This window comes from Propithecus coquereli, unplaced genomic scaffold (assembly GCF_000956105.1).
Source record: "Propithecus coquereli isolate 6110/MARCELLA unplaced genomic scaffold, Pcoq_1.0 Scaffold714, whole genome shotgun sequence".
Lineage (NCBI taxonomy): Eukaryota > Metazoa > Chordata > Mammalia > Primates > Indriidae > Propithecus > Propithecus coquereli.
In genome coordinates, this window is record NW_012153219.1 from 98,224 (window position 1) to 117,400 (window position 19,177).

Here is a 19,177-nt window from a genome sequence, read left to right on the forward strand (position 1 = left end):
GCGCCTCCCCGCCCCCGTCCCCGCTCCCGCCCTCCGCCGCGCCGCTCGCAGCCGCAGCCCCCGGACCGGGAGGACATGAGCGAGCCATGAGGCTGCTGCGGCGCTGGGCGTTCGCGGCTCTGCCGCTGCTGCTGCCGCTGCTCTCCGCGCCCGGTGAGTGACCCCCGCCCGGCCCGGCTCCTGCCCCGGCGCCCCCTCCCTACCCCCCGCCCCCGGTTTTGCGGCGGTTTCTGCTGCAGCCACATTTTCCTGCAGTGCTCCGGGTGACAGCCGGTCCAGAGCGCGGGAGGGTGGGGGAGCGGGAGAAGAGGGAAGGTGCGTCCACCCACCTGTCCCCTTCTGGCCGGCCCCACCGCGTCCATCCCCCTGCCGCCTGCCGGCCGACTCTGCAGGTCTCTGCGGGTTTGGGTGTGGGGGGGCAGTCGTGACGGTTGGGCAGGAGCGAAGCTCCTGGCCCCCTCCCCGTTGGGCTTCCTCATGCAGGGCAGTCAGATCTTCCCACCTGGATCACCCCAGGGCTCCGGGGCCACCAGAGTCGAGGACGCGGTGTGCCCACCGTTTCCCAAGCCTCCTGCCTCATGGTGGGCATCTGCCTGCAACTATGGCCTTGTATCCCCAGGTCTTGGGGCCCTGGATCCTGCTGGAGCTCTGCGATGGGGAGGCTCACCCCAGGTGGAGGGTCCAGAAGCCCCCGAGGTCACAGAACCCAGTCGTCTGGTGAGGGAGAGCTCCGGGGGAGAGGTCCGAAAGCAGCAGCTGGACACTAGGGTCCGCCAGGAGCCACCAGGGGGCCCGGTGAGTGGGGTTGGGTGGTGAGCCCAGGGGGCTGAAGCGGGCCCATGGGAGACCCCAGGGTAGGCAGGGTTTGGGCACCCCCTCAGCAGCTGGCACTGGTGGTGAAGCAGCTTCCCCGTCTGTACAATGGGCTATCAGGTGGGTGCTGAGCCCACTAGCCGGGAGCACCAGGCCTGCCCCAGCTCCAGGGCCCCCTCCCATCATCGTGGGATCCCTGTCCTCAGCATTCAGGGACCCCAGAATGCCCAGGTCTCAGTGCAGCTTTGGGTCAGCCTTCCGCCAGCCCCGTCTCCCCTCCTGCCAAAGCTAGTGGTTCTGCTCGAAATGGGGCTTGGGCAGGGCAGTTGGGGGCAGGGAGAATCAGCTAAGAGCCCAGTCTGGGATCAGGGTTCCCACGTTCTTACTGGAGCCACCCTCAGCGGGCTTTCTTGGAACAGCTTAGTGCTTTCTCCTGCCTCAGTTTCCCCCATTACGCAGACAGGCTTGTTCTCCTTCCTGTCCTGGCTGAAGGTGGGGCCTTGGAAAATGGTGTAAGATCCCGAGCTCACCCACAAATGCCAGCTCTACCTGCCCATTGTCCCTTTCAGCTGCCAGGCCCCTCCTTCCTCCCAGAGGAAGGTTAGGAATAAAGGAGATTAATTTCAATTAATAATTAATTAATATCATGTGAATAATAATCACCCAGATGGAATAGTCACTCAGCACGCCTGGGCTGTCCAGGAGCTTGCAGCCAAAAGTTAGCCGGGCCGGCAGGGCAGCAGAGGGCTGCATGGCCAAGGCCTGGCAGAAATAGGAGGTGTAGAGGAGAGGCTCGGAGTGGGGGTACAATCCAGGTCTGGGAAGTTTTGGCAGCTGGGAGTGGTGGGAGGTGGATTGGCTGGGCAGAGGGAGGAAGGAGGGAACCGGAGGCTGCCATTATGGACATCTGTCAGACTGGCATCTGGCCCTGCCTAATGCACTTGGTTAAAAGCCCTTAAGGGTGGTGGTGGAGGGGGATGTGGGGTGGTGCAGGGGTGGGGAATACTCGTGAAATGGAATGGAGCAGGAAGGCAGCATGCATAATAGATGGACCATGGCTCAGGGCAGCGCCGAGCAAGCTGGAGGGGGCGGGTGGGGAGGGGGCTGATGGTCCTGGGCTGGCGGGCGGTGGGGGTGGGGACGGGGATAGGCTGGCTTCAGTGCCTGCCCAGGCTCCCTGGGAGGGGTTGGGTGGGCAGTGGGGATGGTCCCAGGGCCAGGGATGGAGTGGCCCGGCTGCTCAGTCTGGCTTTCTTCCCTGGTGTCACTCCCCACCTGTGAGCTGTGCACCCCACGGTTGCACTGAGGGGGAGCTGATGACCCACCTGTCTGCTGGGCCTCTAGCATGGGCTTCAGGGGATGTGCAGATTGGGGGATGGAGTGATGCCACCTTGGGGTCAGGAGTCAGAGATGAGGGGAAGCATGGGGACCGGGAGGGATGAAAAGTGGGGTACTCTAGCGGGGCAGGTCGCTTCTTCAGCCCAGCCCTTTCTGAAGAGCATAGGCTCTGGGGGGAGATCTGGATGGGTGCAGTTGAACTGGATGGATTGAGGGACTCTTTGGGTGTTCTGCTGGGTGAGTGGGTGGTGCGTGCACATGCGTGGTGTGGATGTGAGTGACTGCGTCCAAATACACCCAAGGAGGTCTCGAGGGTCTGGGGTGGGAGTGGAGAGTTCTTTGGATCTGTGGGGCATTGGTCACCTCTAGCAGAAGTCTGAGACTTCCCAAGGACCTCGAGGCAGCCTTCCCCAGGGGACTTGCTCAGAGCCCTGCCTTAGTTGTGCCTCAGTTTCCCCTGAGGTGGAGGATCTGCCCTGGTGGTGAAGCAGAAGGCTGCCACAGCTGTAGACTTCTCTGGGCCAGGCACTGTGCTCGGCTCTGAATGCGCATTACATCACTTAATTCTCACACCTCTCTAAGGCCTGTAACTTCTGTCTGCCCCATTTTGCAGATGAGCAAACTAAGGCTCAGAGAGGTTAAGTAACTTTCCTGAAATCAAGCAGATCTTAAGCAGCTCCAAGACTAGAGCACTTCCCACTGTACTGTTCTGCCTCCAGGATTCTCTGGATTTGGGTCCAGGGGCACTCTCTCAACTCAAGCCAAAGGACACAAAAAGACATGTCCAGACTGTTTTCCCCTGACTGGACGGAGACGTGGCAAACCCTCAACCTCCCACTTGGCATTTCTTCCCTGGGTTCAAGCACTTCTGGCCACAGGACCTTGGGGCTGATGGTGGAGCCAGTGCAGCCTCGAGCCCATATCCCAGCAGAAGTGCCCCAGCCGGGCACTGCTTCAGTTTTGTCCTAAAGTTATTGCAGGTTTGGAACTTCAGGCCAACCAGAAGTTGAGTCAGCATCTGGTCATGTGGCGACTCGGGGGCCACCTGCTGCTGGCAGGGCCGGGGTGGTGGGGCCTCGGGTGCTGACCTGCTGTGGCTTTGGGCCGGCCGCTTCGCCTTTCTGATCCTTAAAGTCAGGATGGCGATAACCTATTTCCGCCCCACCTGCCGTGGGGAGGTGGCAAACGGGAAAGAGCTTTGCGTGCTGAGGACCCTGGCTCGGTGGGGGCTGGGGGGCTGGGACAGGGGAGACCAGAGGTGGCCAGGAAGGAATTAGAAGAGAAAGTACCATTTACTGGGCCCTGGCTGAGGCAGGCGCACTTCTGCCTTTACATGTGTTGATTTATTTAATCTTCATCTCAATTCCAGGAGCTGGGGCCGTTATTCCCATTTCACAGGTGGGGAAACAGGCACAGAGAGGCACAGTAACTACCCCTGGTGACACAGCACTCCCGTAGCAGAGGCCAGATTGGTACCCAGAGCAAGACCCTTGACCAGTGCACTGCTCACCTCTTGCCCAGGGGTGTAGTGAAGAAGAACACAGGGGACCCTTTGCCCTCTCTCTGCCACTGCTCTCAGCACCTCACAGCTGGCCAGTCTGGAAGCAGGTCGGGCTTGAGGCCCAAAGAAGTATGGGAGCTTCTGGAAGTGCAGAAACCTGTGGTCACAGGGAGCTTGCAGCCGAGGGGTGAGGCAGGGGGTCAGACAGGGCCACGGTGGATAGCTGGGCTGGTTGTTCACTGCACTAGGGCACCAGGGCGAGGGGTGGGTGAGCTGAATGGAAGCCACGGCTCACACGGCAGCACGTGTTCTGAGAGGACATCTTTTCCTAAGTCACAGCAAGCTGCCATGTGGGCTGTGCCGGCCCCTGGGGAGACCCAGACTCCTTGGGAACCAAGGAGAGGGCAGGATGGGGGGAAATGAGCAGGGTTGGGGGTGAGAGAGTCCCAGGCCCCCAGAGACAGATGCTCATCTGAGCCAGCTGGGGGAGGGGAGCCCGTCACTGGGCCCAGCTCTTATGAGAGCTGCGTAGACCAGCACTGACTGGAAACACCACCGGAGGCCCCCAGCAGAGGCCATGTGCTGCAGTCTTGTGTTTTGCTGCAGGAGGGTGGGGGCCAAGTGAGTAAGGCTCAGCCCCAGCCCTTGCAAGATGGCAGTCATGGGCAGGGAGCCACGGGGGTACTAGGGGCCATGCTGGGGCCCTGTACCCCACTAGAGTCAAGGCCACTCTGTGGTCAAAGTTGCAGCTCTGTCCTGGGATTGGAGGCAGGAGGGGGTTCCTTAGAGGGGGCTGGTGGCTGGAAGCCAGGGCTAGAATTTGTGCTGGGCCCCACCTGTTCCTGAGGACGTGGGGCATGCGCACTGAGCCCTGCGGTGAGGGGGAGTTCATGCAGGCTAAACTTCAGTCTGAAAAGCTGTACGCTGTGGCTTTGGGATGGGACAGCCTTAGTGCAGGTCCTGCTCCATTGCTTCTGACTGCGTGACCTGAGCAAGCCACTGCAGCCTCCTGAACCCCACCTTCCCCATTCATAAAGTAGGGACAATAATAGTCTCCACTGCCCAGGCTGCTGCGGGGGTGCAAGGGGTGGATGTATGTCAGGCGTCCAGCCTGGGAGCTGGCCAGGGCCAATGTTCAACGTCCCCAACATCCCCAAGGCACCGGATGCTGCATGGGGGCTGTGTGCCAGAAGCAGGAGCCAGGGCACTGGGGGGTTACCTGTCAGGCTCAGGGTGGGGTTCAGGGGAAGAACGACCTGGGCAGACCTGCCGTCTCCAGTCCTCAGCCAGACTGGCCTGGGGCTTTGGCCTCACCCGAGCACCCTCCTGGCTGCCTAGAGGAACCCAGCTGTCCAGAGTCTGTCCCCAGAGGGACTGATGACCCTGTAAGGAGGTGACTCTGTCCTCAAAAATTTAGGTCAAATCCCATCATCAGAAATTGGTCCAACTCTTCTCATTGTCTGTGAATCCCGCTGCCCTGTTGATCAATGGAGCACGCGCATGCACACATTGCTGGGGGCGTGGGGGCAGTCAGCAGGTATGGGGGTTTCTCCTGGCCAGGCCATGCTCCCAGGTGGGGCCCCTGCCTCTCTGGTGCCTCCCCACCTCTGCAGCTCCCCACAAGCTGGTGGTGGTGGTGTCTCCATGCACAGCGGGTGGGAGGGGATTTCAGAAAGATATCCTCAGGTGAGACACCTCACAGGTAAATCAACCCAATCCATCCAGATCTAGAGCATAAAGCCACTGTTCTGACATGTCTCTGTCACAGAGGGTGATCCAAGGGGATCTTTATCCAGTTCCTCTAAGCCCTGTTTTGCCAGAACATGTACACTTACTTATTCATTTATTATTATCGTTACTGACCCTCATGATAATAACACATTGAAAAGGGCTTTTAGGCCAGGCGTGGTGGCTCATGCCTGTAATCCTAGCACTCTGGGAGGATTACTTGATCCTCCCAGGTGGGAGGATCACTTGAGGTCAGGAATTGGAGACCAGATTGAGCAAGAGTGAGACCCCATCTCTACAAAAAATAGAAAGATTAGCCAGATATGGTGGCACATGCCTGTACTCCCAGCTACCTGGGAGGCTGAGGCGGGAGGATCGCTCCAGGCCAGGGGTTTGAGGTTGCAGTGAGCTATGATGATGCCACTGCACTCTAGCCTGGGCAACAGAGCAAGACCCTGTCTCAAAAAAAAAATGTTGGGGGGCTTTTATTTAATCCTTACAACAACCCCATTTTACCAATGGGGAAACTGAGGCTAAGGGAGTGAAGCAGCTCACTCAGGCCTTGTGATGTCTTTCCATTCAGCATGAATGTTGAGCCCAAAAGACTAAAGGTCACCCATGTGAAAAGTTGAATCAGTGATAAAAGACATATACGTCAAGACCTGTGTGCCCAAGGCCCAGCAGAGAAGAGGGGCCAAAGGCCTATGTGGGTGGGCGGGTGTGGGTTCACAGACGGGGCTCCAGGGAGGAGATGGCGGTTCGGGTGCAGAGGTTCAGGGTCAGTGTTTGAGGGGCGACGCCCAGAGGCTTTGGGGAGCAGTGCTCTGCACACTCGAATTTTCTGGGCCATCTGGGAATTCTAAAGATCTTAGTCTCCCCCTTCCCAAGACTATCGCTCTGCAGGGCCAGGGCAGAGCCTGGGCATCTGTATTTGTGATTCTGGGACTTCAGCAGACTCTTTGCTTCCTCCTGTCTGCACGCTGTGTCTGGCCGGGCCTGACCTGGGGCTCCGAGAGGATGAGGCATGGTCTTTCTGAACCAGGTGCCTGGGAGGGCGGAGCGGGCCAGCCTCAGGGGAGCCTCTGGTGGCGGGAATGGTCACCCCTGTGGGGGGCCACAGCTTTCATGGCAACACGAACTCCAGCCTGAGGGTGAGACTCTGGCCACACCTCCCCAGCATCCAGCAGTGACCCTGGGCCAGTCGCTTCCAGGTGTCTCTCCCTGAGCTTTGGCCTGGCATTTGTAAAACCAGAACCAGACGGCCTGGGCGGGCTGAGATCAAATGAGCTGGAGCACGTGAGAGCCCTGGGGCCAGGGAAGCAAGAGGCCCGTGTGGGGCACAGGGTCAGCTGCAGGACTGGAGGGACAGAGGGACAGAGGAATAATGGGATGAGGGCAGGGCAGCGCCGGGCAAGGAGAGCGGCTGGGCTTTGACGGAACATTGGCCTAAAGCTTGGCGGGGGCGCTGGGGACTCTGTGCCAGCAGGCGCCTCCTCAGGCGCCTGGGATTCGGAGGTCCTGGCACTGAGATGGTTTTGCCTGACCTCTCCTCCCTCCGAAGGGGCAGGGCTGTGTCTCCCCGTCAGGCCAGGCCAGGCCAACATGCCTAGGTGTGTGGCTTCCCTTTCTCCCCCGCCCCCCGCACCCTCTGGGGGCTTTGCAGCACCTGCCAGGCCTGCCTCCCGTCGGGCCCAGCCCCCAGCCTTACAGCCACGCTTGTAGCACCCCCGGGCCTTGATTAGCCTGAGCCCCGGGTCCTGATGGGAAGGGGGCTAGTGAGGGCTCCGTGGGCTGCAAAGAGCATCCTAGGGCGTGTGATGCTGTGCCACCAGTCTGGGCTTTCCCCAGAGTTGGGGAGGAGGCCTGATGGGTGGCTCGCTGACTTCCCGAGTGCTGAGATTCTGTTGGCGCCAGGGCAGGCCCCCTGAATCCTCCAGGCCCAGGACGAGTCCTCACCACACAGCCAACCTCCCAGCCTCGCATCTGGGCTCATCTTACGGTTTTCAGTGGGAAAATCTAGGGCTCAGAGAGGTTGCTGGGTCACCCTTGAGGCTGCACAGGGTGAGAGCTGAACCACGGCCAGGGATCCAGGCAGCCAGTGCGGGGGCTGGGACCGGCTGGTCGGTGCGGGTGGACGGAACAGGCAGGAGGGGTTCCGAGGGGAGAAGAGGGCAGGGATGGTCTAGGTGTGGGGGCTGGAGGTGGAGATAGAGCTGGCCTGGACCAGCATGGGGGGCGGGGGGCAGAGATGGTCTAGGCCAAGGGGGTGGGGAGAAGGAAGCAGTGACGCCTTGCCCTTGACTTTCTATTTCGAGTCTGATCGATGCTGTAGGGGCTCAGGATGGAGCCGGGAGCCTTGGTCCAGGGATGGGGTGAGTCAGTGTCCTTGGGGCTCAGAGGCCTGCCCACCTGGGCACTGGCCCTTCACCCCACCTTGCCCGGCTCCCAGGGCCTCGTGTGGATGCTGGACCCACTTCCATCTTGCCTCACTTTCGGGGTGAGAAGGCCCAGGAAGCAGATTCCCTAGTTTGAATCCCAGCTCCACCACTTTTTAGCTGTGTGACCTTGGGCAAGTTAGTTAGCCTTCCCTGTGCCTTGGTTTTCCCACGGTCAGGCAGGAATAACAGTAGCAGGTCTCTCATGGGCTTGTTGTGAAGATCCAATACGATAACACGGGCACGGTCTTTAGCCCAGTGCCTGGCACACAGGAAGCGCTTGGTAAAGATTAGTAAGGACTAGGGGGTGGATGAGGAGCCCCCCAGCAGCAGGCTGTGGGGTTCCATGACATCGACACCGGGGCTCCCTTCCTTCCTGCAACTTGCCCCACACCCACAAAAGCAAGACAGTGAACAAAAGTCTCCTGGTCTGCAGGGCAGAGTGGGGTGACCCTCATCTGGGTATCTGGAGGTCAGTCTTCTTATACTAACAAGGGTGGGGGGAAGAAGTTGCCAGCCCTGCATCCTCTCAGCCCTTCCCGAGCTTCGAGATCTTTTGTAAGGCCTGAGGCCGGGATGGCACGAGGGAGCCTCCCCAGGTGTGGCCCTAGGGCTGTTGGGACTCAGGTACCCTCAGCTCTTAAGTCTTGTCCCCCGCAAGAGCGCCAGGCTGGAAGGGCAGCCATCCTGCTCAGGCCTGGTACGTTGCCATGGCGACCTGGAGCCTCCCAGCCCCACTGCACGGGCCCCTCTGAAAAATTTATCAGGAAAACTTCCGTGTTTAAAAATTAACCATGGGATTGAAATATTAAAGATGAGCTGCTTTGGGCAAGGCAGAGGGCGATGGATTTGGGGGTAGAGGAGCCAAGCCCTTTGCTCCTGACCAGTGGCAGCTACCCGTTGCCCCAGCTTCCGGGGGCCCAGCCCCATCTGCACGGCCTGAGGCCTCCTGTGTCACTTGAGGCTGGGCCCAGGGTAGGGACCAGGAAATGAGGGGCCTGCTTCCCATCTCTTGTTTGCCCCCTCTACGGACCCTTGTCGCCTTCCCATGACACTTCTGGGCCTCCCTTTTTCCCGCCTGAGGGTGACTGGCCATGATGTGGCAGGGGCAGGCTGAGCTGCCCTCTCCACCCCTACTGCTCCAGAGGGCAGGGGTGGGCCGGACCAGGGGATGAGCCTCCTGCCCCTGCCGCCCAGTGAAGAAGCAGCGTCTGGAGGAAGAGGGGCTTGTGCAAAGAATCTCGCCCCCAACTCAGTGGTTTCCTGAGCTGCTGGGGCTCGGTCATCCTCTCCCTGGGGCCACTCTCTGTCCTGGGGTTCCCCCGACTCCCACCTTCAGGCGTCCCCAGACTGACTCCCCATCTGCCTTCTCCCACAACAGCCCGTCCATCTGGCCCAGGTGAGCTTCGTCATCCCAGCCTTCAACTCAAACTTCACCCTGGACCTGGAGCTGAACCAGTGAGTGCGGCCTTGAGCCTGGGAAGAGGGCAGCAGGTGGGGTGGGCAGAGCATGGCCTGGACTTGGCTGGGGAGGAGGAGGATGGGGAGGGGGGCTGGGGCAGGGGCACCTGGATCCTGAGCTTGGGCAGGACCCAAACCTGACCCCCTCCTTCCTCCTGCCCGCTCCATCTCAGTCACCTGCTCTCCTCGCAATACGTGGAGCGTCACTTCAGCCGGGAGGGGCCCACCCAGCACAGCACCGTGAGTGCCTTTGGAAGGGGACAGGGGAGGTGGAGTGGAGGTTCTGTTTCTGAAGTCAATGATGTAGGAGCAGGTGATGGTGGAGATGGGATCAGGGGTCTACTCAGCATGGGCCTGGCCCCTTGGGACCTCCCATCTCTCCCCACCTGGGAGGCCGCGAGGATCGGCAGTGGCAGATTGAATGGTGAGGGGGCTCAGGGCCCCAGAGGTCTCATTCCCAGCCAGCCACCCTGCCTTGCGCAGGGCATACAAGGACCCTCATTGTTCCATGCCCGCTGTGTCAGAATCTCCCCTCCAAAGACTCTTCTGGGAGGGGACAGTTGAGGAAATGCACCGTCTTGCTCAGACTAAGACCACAGGAATTCCCGGCTGCCTGGGACACCAGGGTCCCAGCCCTGGAGGCTGGAGCCTAAACAAAGATGAATGAGTGTCTATAAATAGCCGCCCCCCCCCCTACCCCGCCTGTTCAGTAACTGGAGCACAAGTAATTCTGCAGGAAGCAGAGTTGGGGGAGGAGGGCGCTGCTGGTCCCCTCTGACCCATGAGCCCAGCCGGGAGGACACAAGCTGCTCAGACTCCTCAGCCACAGACCATGTGTGCAGGGGTATCCAGGAAGCAGCCATGGAGACGCTGTGTGTGTGTGTGTGTGTGTGTGTGTGTGTGTGTGTGTGTGGAGTGAGTCCATAGTGGTCATCGATTAGATGAGATAGTATGTGGTAAGTGCTCAGAGCAGTGCCTGGCACATAGTAGGTATTAAATAAATGTTAACTGCTATTCTCCAAGGAACCTATGATCCTTTCACCGGCCCCAGCAAGTGGCTAAGAACCACTGCTATAGTCCAATGTCCTTATTTTATAGGTGAGATGAAGGAGGTGCAGAGAGGGCTAGGAACTTGCCCAGGGTGACACAACAAATTAGGAGCACCACCAGTGTAGCACCAGGCTCCAGGGCCCCAGGTGTACCCAGGGACTGCGGCCGCCTGCCCACAGGGCAGCTCGGTGGCTCCTGCAAAGCTTTGAGGCCTGTCGCCATCTTCCTGCCTCATGCCACGCGGGGCCATGTCCTGCTCACTGGTCGCTGCTCTCTCCTGCAGGGAGCTGGAGACCACTGCTACTACCAGGGCAAGCTGCGGGGGAACCCGCACTCCTTTGCTGCCCTCTCCACCTGCCAGGGGCTACAGTGAGTATGGGGAGGGCTGGGCAGCAGGAATGAGCCCCCTACCCAGGCCTGGGGACAGTAGGGAGCTATGCCTCTCTCTCCACAGTGGGGTCTTCTCTGATGGGAACTTGACTTATATCATGGAGCCCCAAGAGATGGCTGGGCGTTGGGGAGCCCCCCAGGTGAGCCCTGCACAGCCCCTGGCTGCCCCTCTTATGGCCCTGCCATGCTTGTCCCAAGAGCTGTTGCTGCCACCTCCTCCTCCTCCTCCCTCAGTAACCCCAGCCTCATTGCCCTCCTCAGTGACCCCGGCTCTGGTTCCTCCCCTGTGCCCCCAGCTCCAATGTCCCCTCTGTCCCTCAAGTGACCTCCCATTGGGCTCCAATGTCCTTTGCCCCTGTCTCTCAGGGCACCCCCAGGTCTTGACCCCGGAATCTGAGCATCTGGGAGATCAGATCCGACATGGGAACTCTGGCCAGTTCTGGGTCACCCCAGGGTGGGGTGGGAGGAAGGGCTGGAGCTGTCCCCCTCGACTGGGCCCAGAGGAGACCTCATTGGCCCCCCAAGAACTAATTCCCCCTCATTGCAGGGACCCCTTCCCCACCTCATTTACCGGACCCCTCTCCTCCCAGCCCCTCTCGGATGCAGGGAACCAGGTAAGGGAGGGAAAGGGGGCTGGGGGGGGTCTGGCTGTGCCCTCCTCACCTGGCGCCTCCCCACAGGCTGCCTCTCTGCTGCCCCTGCCCAGTCTGCTCCTCCAGACCGGCCAAGGCTGAGAAGGAAAAGGCAGGTACGGGGGCCCGCACAGACCTCGGGCTGCACAGACCTCGGGTCGTGCCCAGAGCAGGACGACACCCCCATCTGTGGCTGGGGCAAAGGAAGGCTCAGACTGTTGTGTCTGGGGGCCACCTCTAGGAAGAGCCCTCCCACCCCCTTCCAAACACTGGCATCTACACAGGTCCCCATGGAGGGCAAACCGAGGCTGCCTGCCCTCATCCAAAGCTGGGGAGCGAGGGGACCCTCTGCCAGTGAGGGACTGGCACTGCCTCTGGCTGGAGCTGAGACCCCCCCACACACACCCTCTCATGGAATCTGTCCCTAGCTTAGCTGTGAAGTCAGACATGGAGGGGACTGATTCCAAGTGCCCACCCACTCCCAGGTCCGCCGGGGCCACCCTACGGTGCACAGCGAGACCAAGTACGTGGAGCTGATCGTGATCAATGACCACCAGCTGGTGAGTTCCCAGGCTGGGGGGGACACTGGGAGGAGGGGCCCAGAAAGGTCGTCATCCTCCTCCCACTCTTCTCGCTCCCAGTTCGAGCAGATGCGACAGTCGGTGGTCCTCACCAGCAACTTTGCCAAGTCCGTGGTGAACCTGGCTGATGTGGTGAGCCATCCTCTCTCCCTTCCCTCTCCCTCACCCCCTACCCTGCCACACACATCCCGGGGGCATTGTTAGCCTCTGGCCCCTACTTCCTGGAGGGACAGACCAAGGCCCTCCTCCAGCCCTGTCCCCCCACACCCACTCCCACCCTCTAGTCCCCTCATCTCTCCCCTCTGGGCCCAGATGTATAAGGAGCAGCTCAACACCCGCATCGTGCTGGTTGCCATGGAAACATGGGCAGATGGGGACAAGATCCAGGTGCAGGATGACCTCTTGGAGACCCTGGCCCGGCTCATGGTCTACCGGCGGGAAGGTCTGCCTGAGCCCAGCGATGCCACCCACCTCTTCTCGTAAGTCCCCCACTCCACACACCTGCCAGCCTTCGCTGGTTGCTGCAGTGCCTAGGGTGACTTAGCCCTGCCCTGTGCCGGGTGCTCTTCTCAGAGTCTGGGGACTGGGCTCACCTTGCACCTGCCAGCTGCTTCCAGCCACATGCAGCAGGCTGGGCACGTCCCCCGCATCTTAAGCTGATGCCCTTTACATTGGCCCTGGTGGTCCTCTTCTGCCCCTCACCTCCTCTTAGTCCCCTCTTTCCCCTTTCAAACTGTCCCAACACCCTTTCCTCAGGGACCCAGAGCCCTGGTAGGGGGAAAAAGTCGAATAAAGGGGCCTTGCGACTAGAGCTCATCTCACAGGAATCTTTCCTTTGGCTTATGAGCAAACGAACCCAAAGAGGGGCGGGGCTTACCGAGGTCACCCAGGCTGATGTGAAAGGCGAGTGTTACCTCCCCAAGGAAGGACTCTAGCATCAGGGGAGGGCAGGAGGTTATCCTGACAACCCTCTCCCTTCCAGGGGCAGGACTTTCCAGAGCACCAGCAGTGGAGCAGCCTACGTGGGGGGCATCTGCTCGCTATCTCGGGGCGGGGGTGTGAATGAGGTGAGCAGTGAAGGGACCTGGCTTGGGCGGCAGCTGCGGGAGAGGGCCTGGGAAGGCACAAAGTGCCTGTTGGAAGGACGTGGACATCCTTGTGCTCCATCTTCCTCACCCCCAGTATGGCAACATGGGGGCCATGGCAGTGACCCTGGCCCAGACGCTGGGACAGAACCTGGGCATGATGTGGAACAAACACCGGAGCTCGGCAGGTATTGACCCTCGGGGACCCGCTTGGGGCCCCACAACCAGCCCAGCCCCACAGCCAGTGTCTCTAGAATGAACAGGGTGGAAGCGGGGGACAGTGGCCCCTTGGCCATCCCTCATATCCACCTGGCTCGCCCCTCAGGGGACTGCAAGTGTCCAGACATCTGGCTGGGTTGCATCATGGAGGACACTGGGTGAGTTCTTGGGGACAAAGTGGGGGAAGGGTCTTGGGCGAGGGAGTCCTAGAGCAAGCACTGATGGCAGTCTGGACCCACGGCCTCAAGAGGCCCAGCTCACAGACCGCTGAGGATTCCAAGAATCCCAATTTTCTGCCTACACTACTCAGGGAGACCCAGATTCCCCTGCAGGGACACCAAACTGGCCAGACTGTAGTGCACACTGTCGCCACTGGGCGCCGCCCAAGCCTCGTTCGGAGGCACCTTCCCGCCTGCCTGCTCCAGCACGCCCGGAGTCTCGAGGTTGGAGGAGGAGACGCGAGCGCCCTCCTCCGCCCATTCCTCGATGGGCAGGCGGGAGGATTCTCTTGTAGTCCCGGGGCAGACAGACCCTCAGGCTCCTCGCGGGGGTGACCGAGTACCCGGTGCGCCTCCTCCCCAATCTTGAGAAGGGGCGAGAGGGTGGACTGGAGGGGAGGACCCAGCGGCACTGTCCCCTCACCCCTGCCTAGGTTCTACCTGCCCCGCAAGTTCTCGCGCTGCAGCATCGACGAGTACAACCAGTTTCTGCAGGAGGGCGGTGGAAGCTGCCTCTTCAACAAGCCCCTCAAGGTACCAGCCCCAGGGCGGGGAACACGGGAGCGGGGCTTGGGCCGGGTCCCGGCCAGACTCCCGACACGCCCTCTCGGTCCAGCTCCTGGACCCCCCTGAGTGCGGGAACGGCTTCGTGGAGGCGGGGGAGGAGTGCGACTGCGGCTCGGTGCAGGTGAGCGGCTAGCGCTGGCGCCAGGTGGGACGGGGCACGCGGGATGGGGACCAGGGAGCAGCGGGGAAGATGAGGGCGCGCCCGCCTCTCCCCCTTCTCCCGCATTCCTTAGGAGTGCAGCCGCGCAGGTGGCAACTGCTGCAAGAAATGCACCCTGACTCACGACGCCATGTGCAGCGACGGGCTCTGCTGTCGCCGCTGCAAGGTGAGGAGGACCCGCCCGGGGACGGGAGGAGGCGGGGCCAGGACCAACGAGCGCCGATTGGACGTCGTCAGATAAGGGGCGGGAGTTAGGGAGGATGAGCCCTGGGCGAGACAATCTGGGGCGGGGCCTGACAGGAAGAAAGAGCCAATGGGGAGTAAAGGGCGGGGCTGAGGCACACGTGGGGATGTTGAGGGCGGGGCTGGAGGAGCGGGCCGGGAGCTTGCGGAGAAATGACTGGAGGCGCGGAAGCGTGAACGGGCCTGGGGCGGGGAGCGGCCCAGGAGTGGTGGGGGCTTAGGGACGGATCCCGGGTAAGGGCGGGGTCCCGGGGGAGCGCGGGGCCGAGGCATGTATCCTACCTGAACCAGGGAACGCATCCCTTCCCTAGTACGAGCCGCGGGGTGTGTCCTGCCGAGAGGCCGTGAACGAGTGCGACATCGCGGAGACCTGCACCGGGGACTCGAGCCAGGTCCGCCCGGCCGGGCCGTCCTGCGGGGCCCCGGGCGAGGCAACCCCTACCCGTATCGGTTCGGTTCTGCAACACGACTACTTTCCACGCCCCTCCACTCCGTAGCTGGCGTCGCCCCCGCTGACCAGACTCAGTTTCCTTATCTGACCCCTGGCTTTGTTCCTTCAATCATTAAACTAATATTTACAGTCTGGCTAGTATTCCCAGCACCTGGCGCAGTGCCTGGTGTGTGCCAGGGATCAGAGCGGATAATATTAGTTAACATCTATTAAATCCTAATTATGTGCCACGCATTTAGTTCTCCCAGCCCTAAGAGGTACGTGCAGGAAACCGAGGGAGGCTGGCACAGCTCTGGGGCTTGCGAATCTGTGTGCTCTCAGACCCCTTGTCATTGTGGAAGAGCCCTGCAAGATGTGCCCCCACATGGGGGCATTTGGTACTCTTGCATTCCTCCCCTGGGGCAGGCCTCGGCTCCCAGGCCTGTGGCTGCTCTGCTCAGCCATGTTCCTCTCTCCACAGTGTCCCCCTAACCTGCACAAGCTGGACGGTTACTACTGTGACCACGAGCAGGTATGATGGCTGGGGGTTCCCCCTCTGGGCTCAGTGCAGTCCCTTATCTTGTCTCCACTCTGACCACTCAGTGTCCCTGTTTCTTGCCTCCTGTTTGTCTCTCAGGGCCGTTGCTACGGAGGTCGCTGCAAAACCCGGGACCGGCAGTGCCAGGCCCTTTGGGGCCATGGTGAGTCTAGGGATGGGAGAGGGGACTCTGGAGGACCCAGAATCGAGAGGCTGGGGGGTGGGCATGTTCCAGCTGAGTAGGCCCCCCACCAAATGTGTGGCTCCGCAGGATCCCAGGGACCCAGCCAGACTGGGGTCAGGCCAGAGTGATGGAGGTACAGGCCTGAGGTCTTAGGGTGGGTTCTGGGGTGCGGGGGGTGACAGCTGGCACCGTCTCCCCACAGTGGCTGCTGATCGCTTCTGTTATGAGAAGCTCAACGTGGAGGGGACAGAGCGTGGGAACTGTGGGCGCAAGGGATCAGGCTGGGTCCAGTGCAATAAGCAGTAAGTAGCCAAAGCTTCTATGGGGCCTCCCCAGCTCTGGGGCAGCAGGTTCTCCTAGGAGGAGCCTGTGAGTGCCAGTGGGAGAGTATGTGACAAATAGGGTGGCAGGGTGAGGGCAGATTAGAGCTCAGGAGTTGGATCTCAGGTCAGACGTGGGGCTCACTGTCTCTATGTGTGCCAACAGGGACGTGCTCTGTGGCTTTCTCCTCTGCGTCAACATCTCTGGAGCTCCTCGGCTGGGGGACCTGGGAGGAGACATCAACAGTGTCACCTTCTACCACCAGGGCAAGGAGCTGGACTGCAGGTGTTGGCTGGAATCATGGCTGGGGGAGGGAGCTTGCTGCTGTGACTGGGGTTAGGGGCCGGGGCTGAGGCTGTCCCGTTTCCCCAGGGGGGGCCATGTGCAGCTGGCCGATGGTTCTGACCTGAGCTATGTGGAGGACGGTACAGCCTGCGGGCCGAACATGCTGTGCCTGGACCATCGCTGCCTGCCAGCCTCTGCCTTCAACTTCAGCACCTGCCCCGGCAGCGGGGAGCGCCGGATCTGCTCCCACCATGGGGTGGGTGCCTGGAGGCTGGGGGCAGAGGGAGAGGCTTACAAGAGGGGACAGGCCCCTACTCACTGCTGCTGGCACCGCCCCACATCTAGGTCTGCAGCAACGAAGGGAAGTGCATCTGCCAGCCAGACTGGACAGGCAAAGACTGCAGCATCCACAACCCCCTGCCCACATCTCCACCCACGGGAGAGACGGAAAGATATAAGGGTGAGGCCAGAGCTGGCCAGGGTGGGTCTGTCTTTCCCACTCTCCACGCCTGTCCCTGCCAACTGAGCCCTGCCCTCCTCCCCAGGTCCCAGCGGCACCAACATCATCATTGGCTCTATCGCTGGGGCTGTCCTGGTTGCAGCCATCGTCCTGGGAGGCACGGGCTGGGGATTTAAGTAAGAAACACACACACACACACCCCTACCCCTGGCATCCTCGGGGGGATCAGAACCCCTGACTGTTAGAGCTGAGGGGCCTCCCTGAGAGGTTAGCTAAGCCGGAGCTCACGTATCACAGGCCAAGCCAGCCCACAGGAGATTTTACATTGACAATCCTGATTTCCAGCTTCTCTTGAAAAATGAGAAGGTTGGATCCCAGCTGGTCTCCGAAAATTCCCGCTTAGCCATGGTGTGGAGCTCAGCAGGGGCTGCCCGAGGCAGGCGTGTGTCCTCCATCCCCAGTCCTCACCCAGCCTATGATGCCCCGTGAGCATCTAAATTTGGGGTCCTTGAGCTGGTCTGACCCCCTCAATGTGCAAAGAAGGAACCTGAGGCCCAGGGTCATACAGTGAGTTAGTGACAGAGCCCGGACTCAAACCCCAGACCCATTGTTGGTAGATGTCCTCGGTATCTCTCCCTGGCCTTGTGGTTACTGTCCAGGCCCTGCGACCCTTGCCCCACTGCGGGGCAGTGGGGGGTCTCATGGGAGCTGGAAGGCCCCCCAAGAAAGAAGGGAAAGTCAGACGCTCCTTTTCCTCTCTCCCGCCTGTCCTCCCCGTGGCTCCTGAAGAAACATCCGCCGAGGAAGGTATGACCCGACCCAGCAGGGGGCAGTGTGACGCCGGCCACGTCATCCCTCCCGCTGTCTTTGTCTCCTCCATCTCATTCGTCACCCCGCGATCTGTTGATGGGGAGCTGGGGGCTGAACCCCCAGCCCTGCTGCCTCCTGTCACGCCAGGGGTGGGAGAACCTTGCTCTGGGAAGGAAGTCCTCAGTCCTCAGCCCGCACCCACCCCTCCTCTCAGGCCACGCTCCATCTACTGCTGCCTTTCCTACAGCCTGGCACTCTGGCCAGGTGGCCCCTGGAACTGTGCCCCCGCAGTCCCCATCCCCTGGGGAGGGAACCTCCCTCTGTGTCCCATCTGTTTTGTCTTCCATGTTGCCACTGTCTGACCTTCCGCCAGATCCCCTCCCTGGCCAGCCTGTGACTTGCTGCCTCCAGGGCCCAGCACTGACCCCCCGGGGCCCCGCTGGAGGGCTCTCTCTCTGGCCCTGCCTCGTGTGTCCTCCTCTGATGCCCCCTCTCCCTTCCAGATCCGGAGGGGCCTAAGTGCCACGCCCTCCCTCCGAGCCTGGCACCCACCGTCTCGGCCCTGACCCACGAGGCCACCCTTGTCCAGCCACGGAGGGAGGCGCCGAGCAAATGTCTTCCAGGTCCAAACCCTTCAACTCCTGCTCCACAGGGGTTTGGGTGGGGGCTGTGGCCCTGCTCTTCACACCACCAGGGTGGACCAAGCCTGGAGGGCACTTCCTCCCTGGTCCCCCACCCACCTCATGCGGCTTTGGCCTTGCACACCTACTCTCCCTGTGTGAATGTAGCTTCCATCATCACAGATTGCCACAGCTCAAGTTGGGGGGCCTGGAGGAATGCCCCCAGGCAGCCACCAGTGGACACGGCCTGGGATGGCCCCTCCTCAAAACCAGCCTTGCTCTCTGGGACCTGGGGGAAGGGGCTGACATCCACATATTTTTAACTGAATCTTAACTGATGAATGTAACCTTGGGGGTGCTGGAGCCAGGGCAGTTGTGGGGATGTTGTGACATTTGCAGGAGGGCCCAGAGATGCCGAGATGTGGCCATCCCCTGGGTGCCCTGCCCCCTGCCCTGGGATGACCACACCTGGAGTCCTGTCACTAAGCACGGCAGGGGCTGGGCGTCCCCACTTGCCCCTTCCACCCAGCCCCGCTGAGCCCAGAGGAGGTTCGAGTGCTGATTCAAACCAAAGCTGCCTGCGCCGTGCCCAAGGCCTAGATTATGGGCACAGCAACCACATGTCCCAGATTGTCTTCAGTTCCAAAATGACTGTCCTGCTGTCCCTGCCAGGACGCATGTATTTGGGGGAGGGAAGTCTAGAAAAATATAGTCCCTGAAATACAATGGCACCTTTCCCCTTTCAAGAAGGGTGATTCTGGGGCTGACTCAGGGTTTAGGTGCCCCCTGGTGTGGCCTAGAGGTCCCAGGCTGGGCCATCTTTCCAGGGAGGACTCTCCTAGGTAGAGAAGGCCGGAGGTGGCCCAGTGCCTGGAGGGTTAGGGGCTCTGCCTGGGTTGTGCAAGAGGAGGTAGGAAAGGGCAGGTCTCCCAGGCTTCTAGAAAAGTCCTCAAGGCCCCATCAAACCCATTCCACTCCCTAACCCCATTCCAGGGCCGAGCAGTAAGTTTACAGATGTTTCCCACATTATGTCATCCTCTGGTCCCTGCTCTAGCTGAGCCTGAAAGACAGGCCAGGCTGGCAGAATCTCTCAGTCCTCCCACGGAAA

The 19,177-nt window shown here is 60.9% G+C and overlaps 1 protein-coding gene across 2 annotated transcripts; it reads left to right on the forward strand.

Annotated features, from left to right (window-relative positions):
* The first annotated feature begins 86 nt into the window (after window positions 1–86).
* On the forward strand, window positions 87–18,812 carry ADAM11 (ADAM metallopeptidase domain 11). 2 transcript variants are annotated; one of them, XM_012661498.1, is made up of 27 exons: window positions 87–153; window positions 620–795; window positions 9,197–9,273; window positions 9,450–9,516; window positions 10,610–10,695; window positions 10,781–10,856; window positions 11,264–11,330; window positions 11,397–11,464; window positions 11,834–11,908; window positions 11,990–12,061; window positions 12,242–12,408; window positions 12,912–12,996; window positions 13,112–13,202; window positions 13,340–13,391; window positions 13,886–13,985; window positions 14,068–14,139; window positions 14,252–14,344; window positions 14,733–14,813; window positions 15,333–15,383; window positions 15,489–15,552; window positions 15,776–15,875; window positions 16,060–16,179; window positions 16,267–16,435; window positions 16,525–16,639; window positions 16,725–16,815; window positions 17,429–17,446; window positions 17,953–18,812. In XM_012661498.1, the coding sequence occupies exons 1-27, from the start codon at window positions 87–89 to the stop codon at window positions 17,966–17,968; spliced, it is 2,316 nt and encodes a 771-aa protein (XP_012516952.1). In that variant the 3' UTR covers window positions 17,969–18,812. The 2 variants fall into 2 exon arrangements, with proteins under 2 accessions (XP_012516952.1, XP_012516950.1); XM_012661496.1 differs by lacking the exon at window positions 17,953–18,812 and having other exon boundaries at window positions 17,429–17,477.
* The last annotated feature ends 365 nt before the right edge of the window (window positions 18,813–19,177 follow it).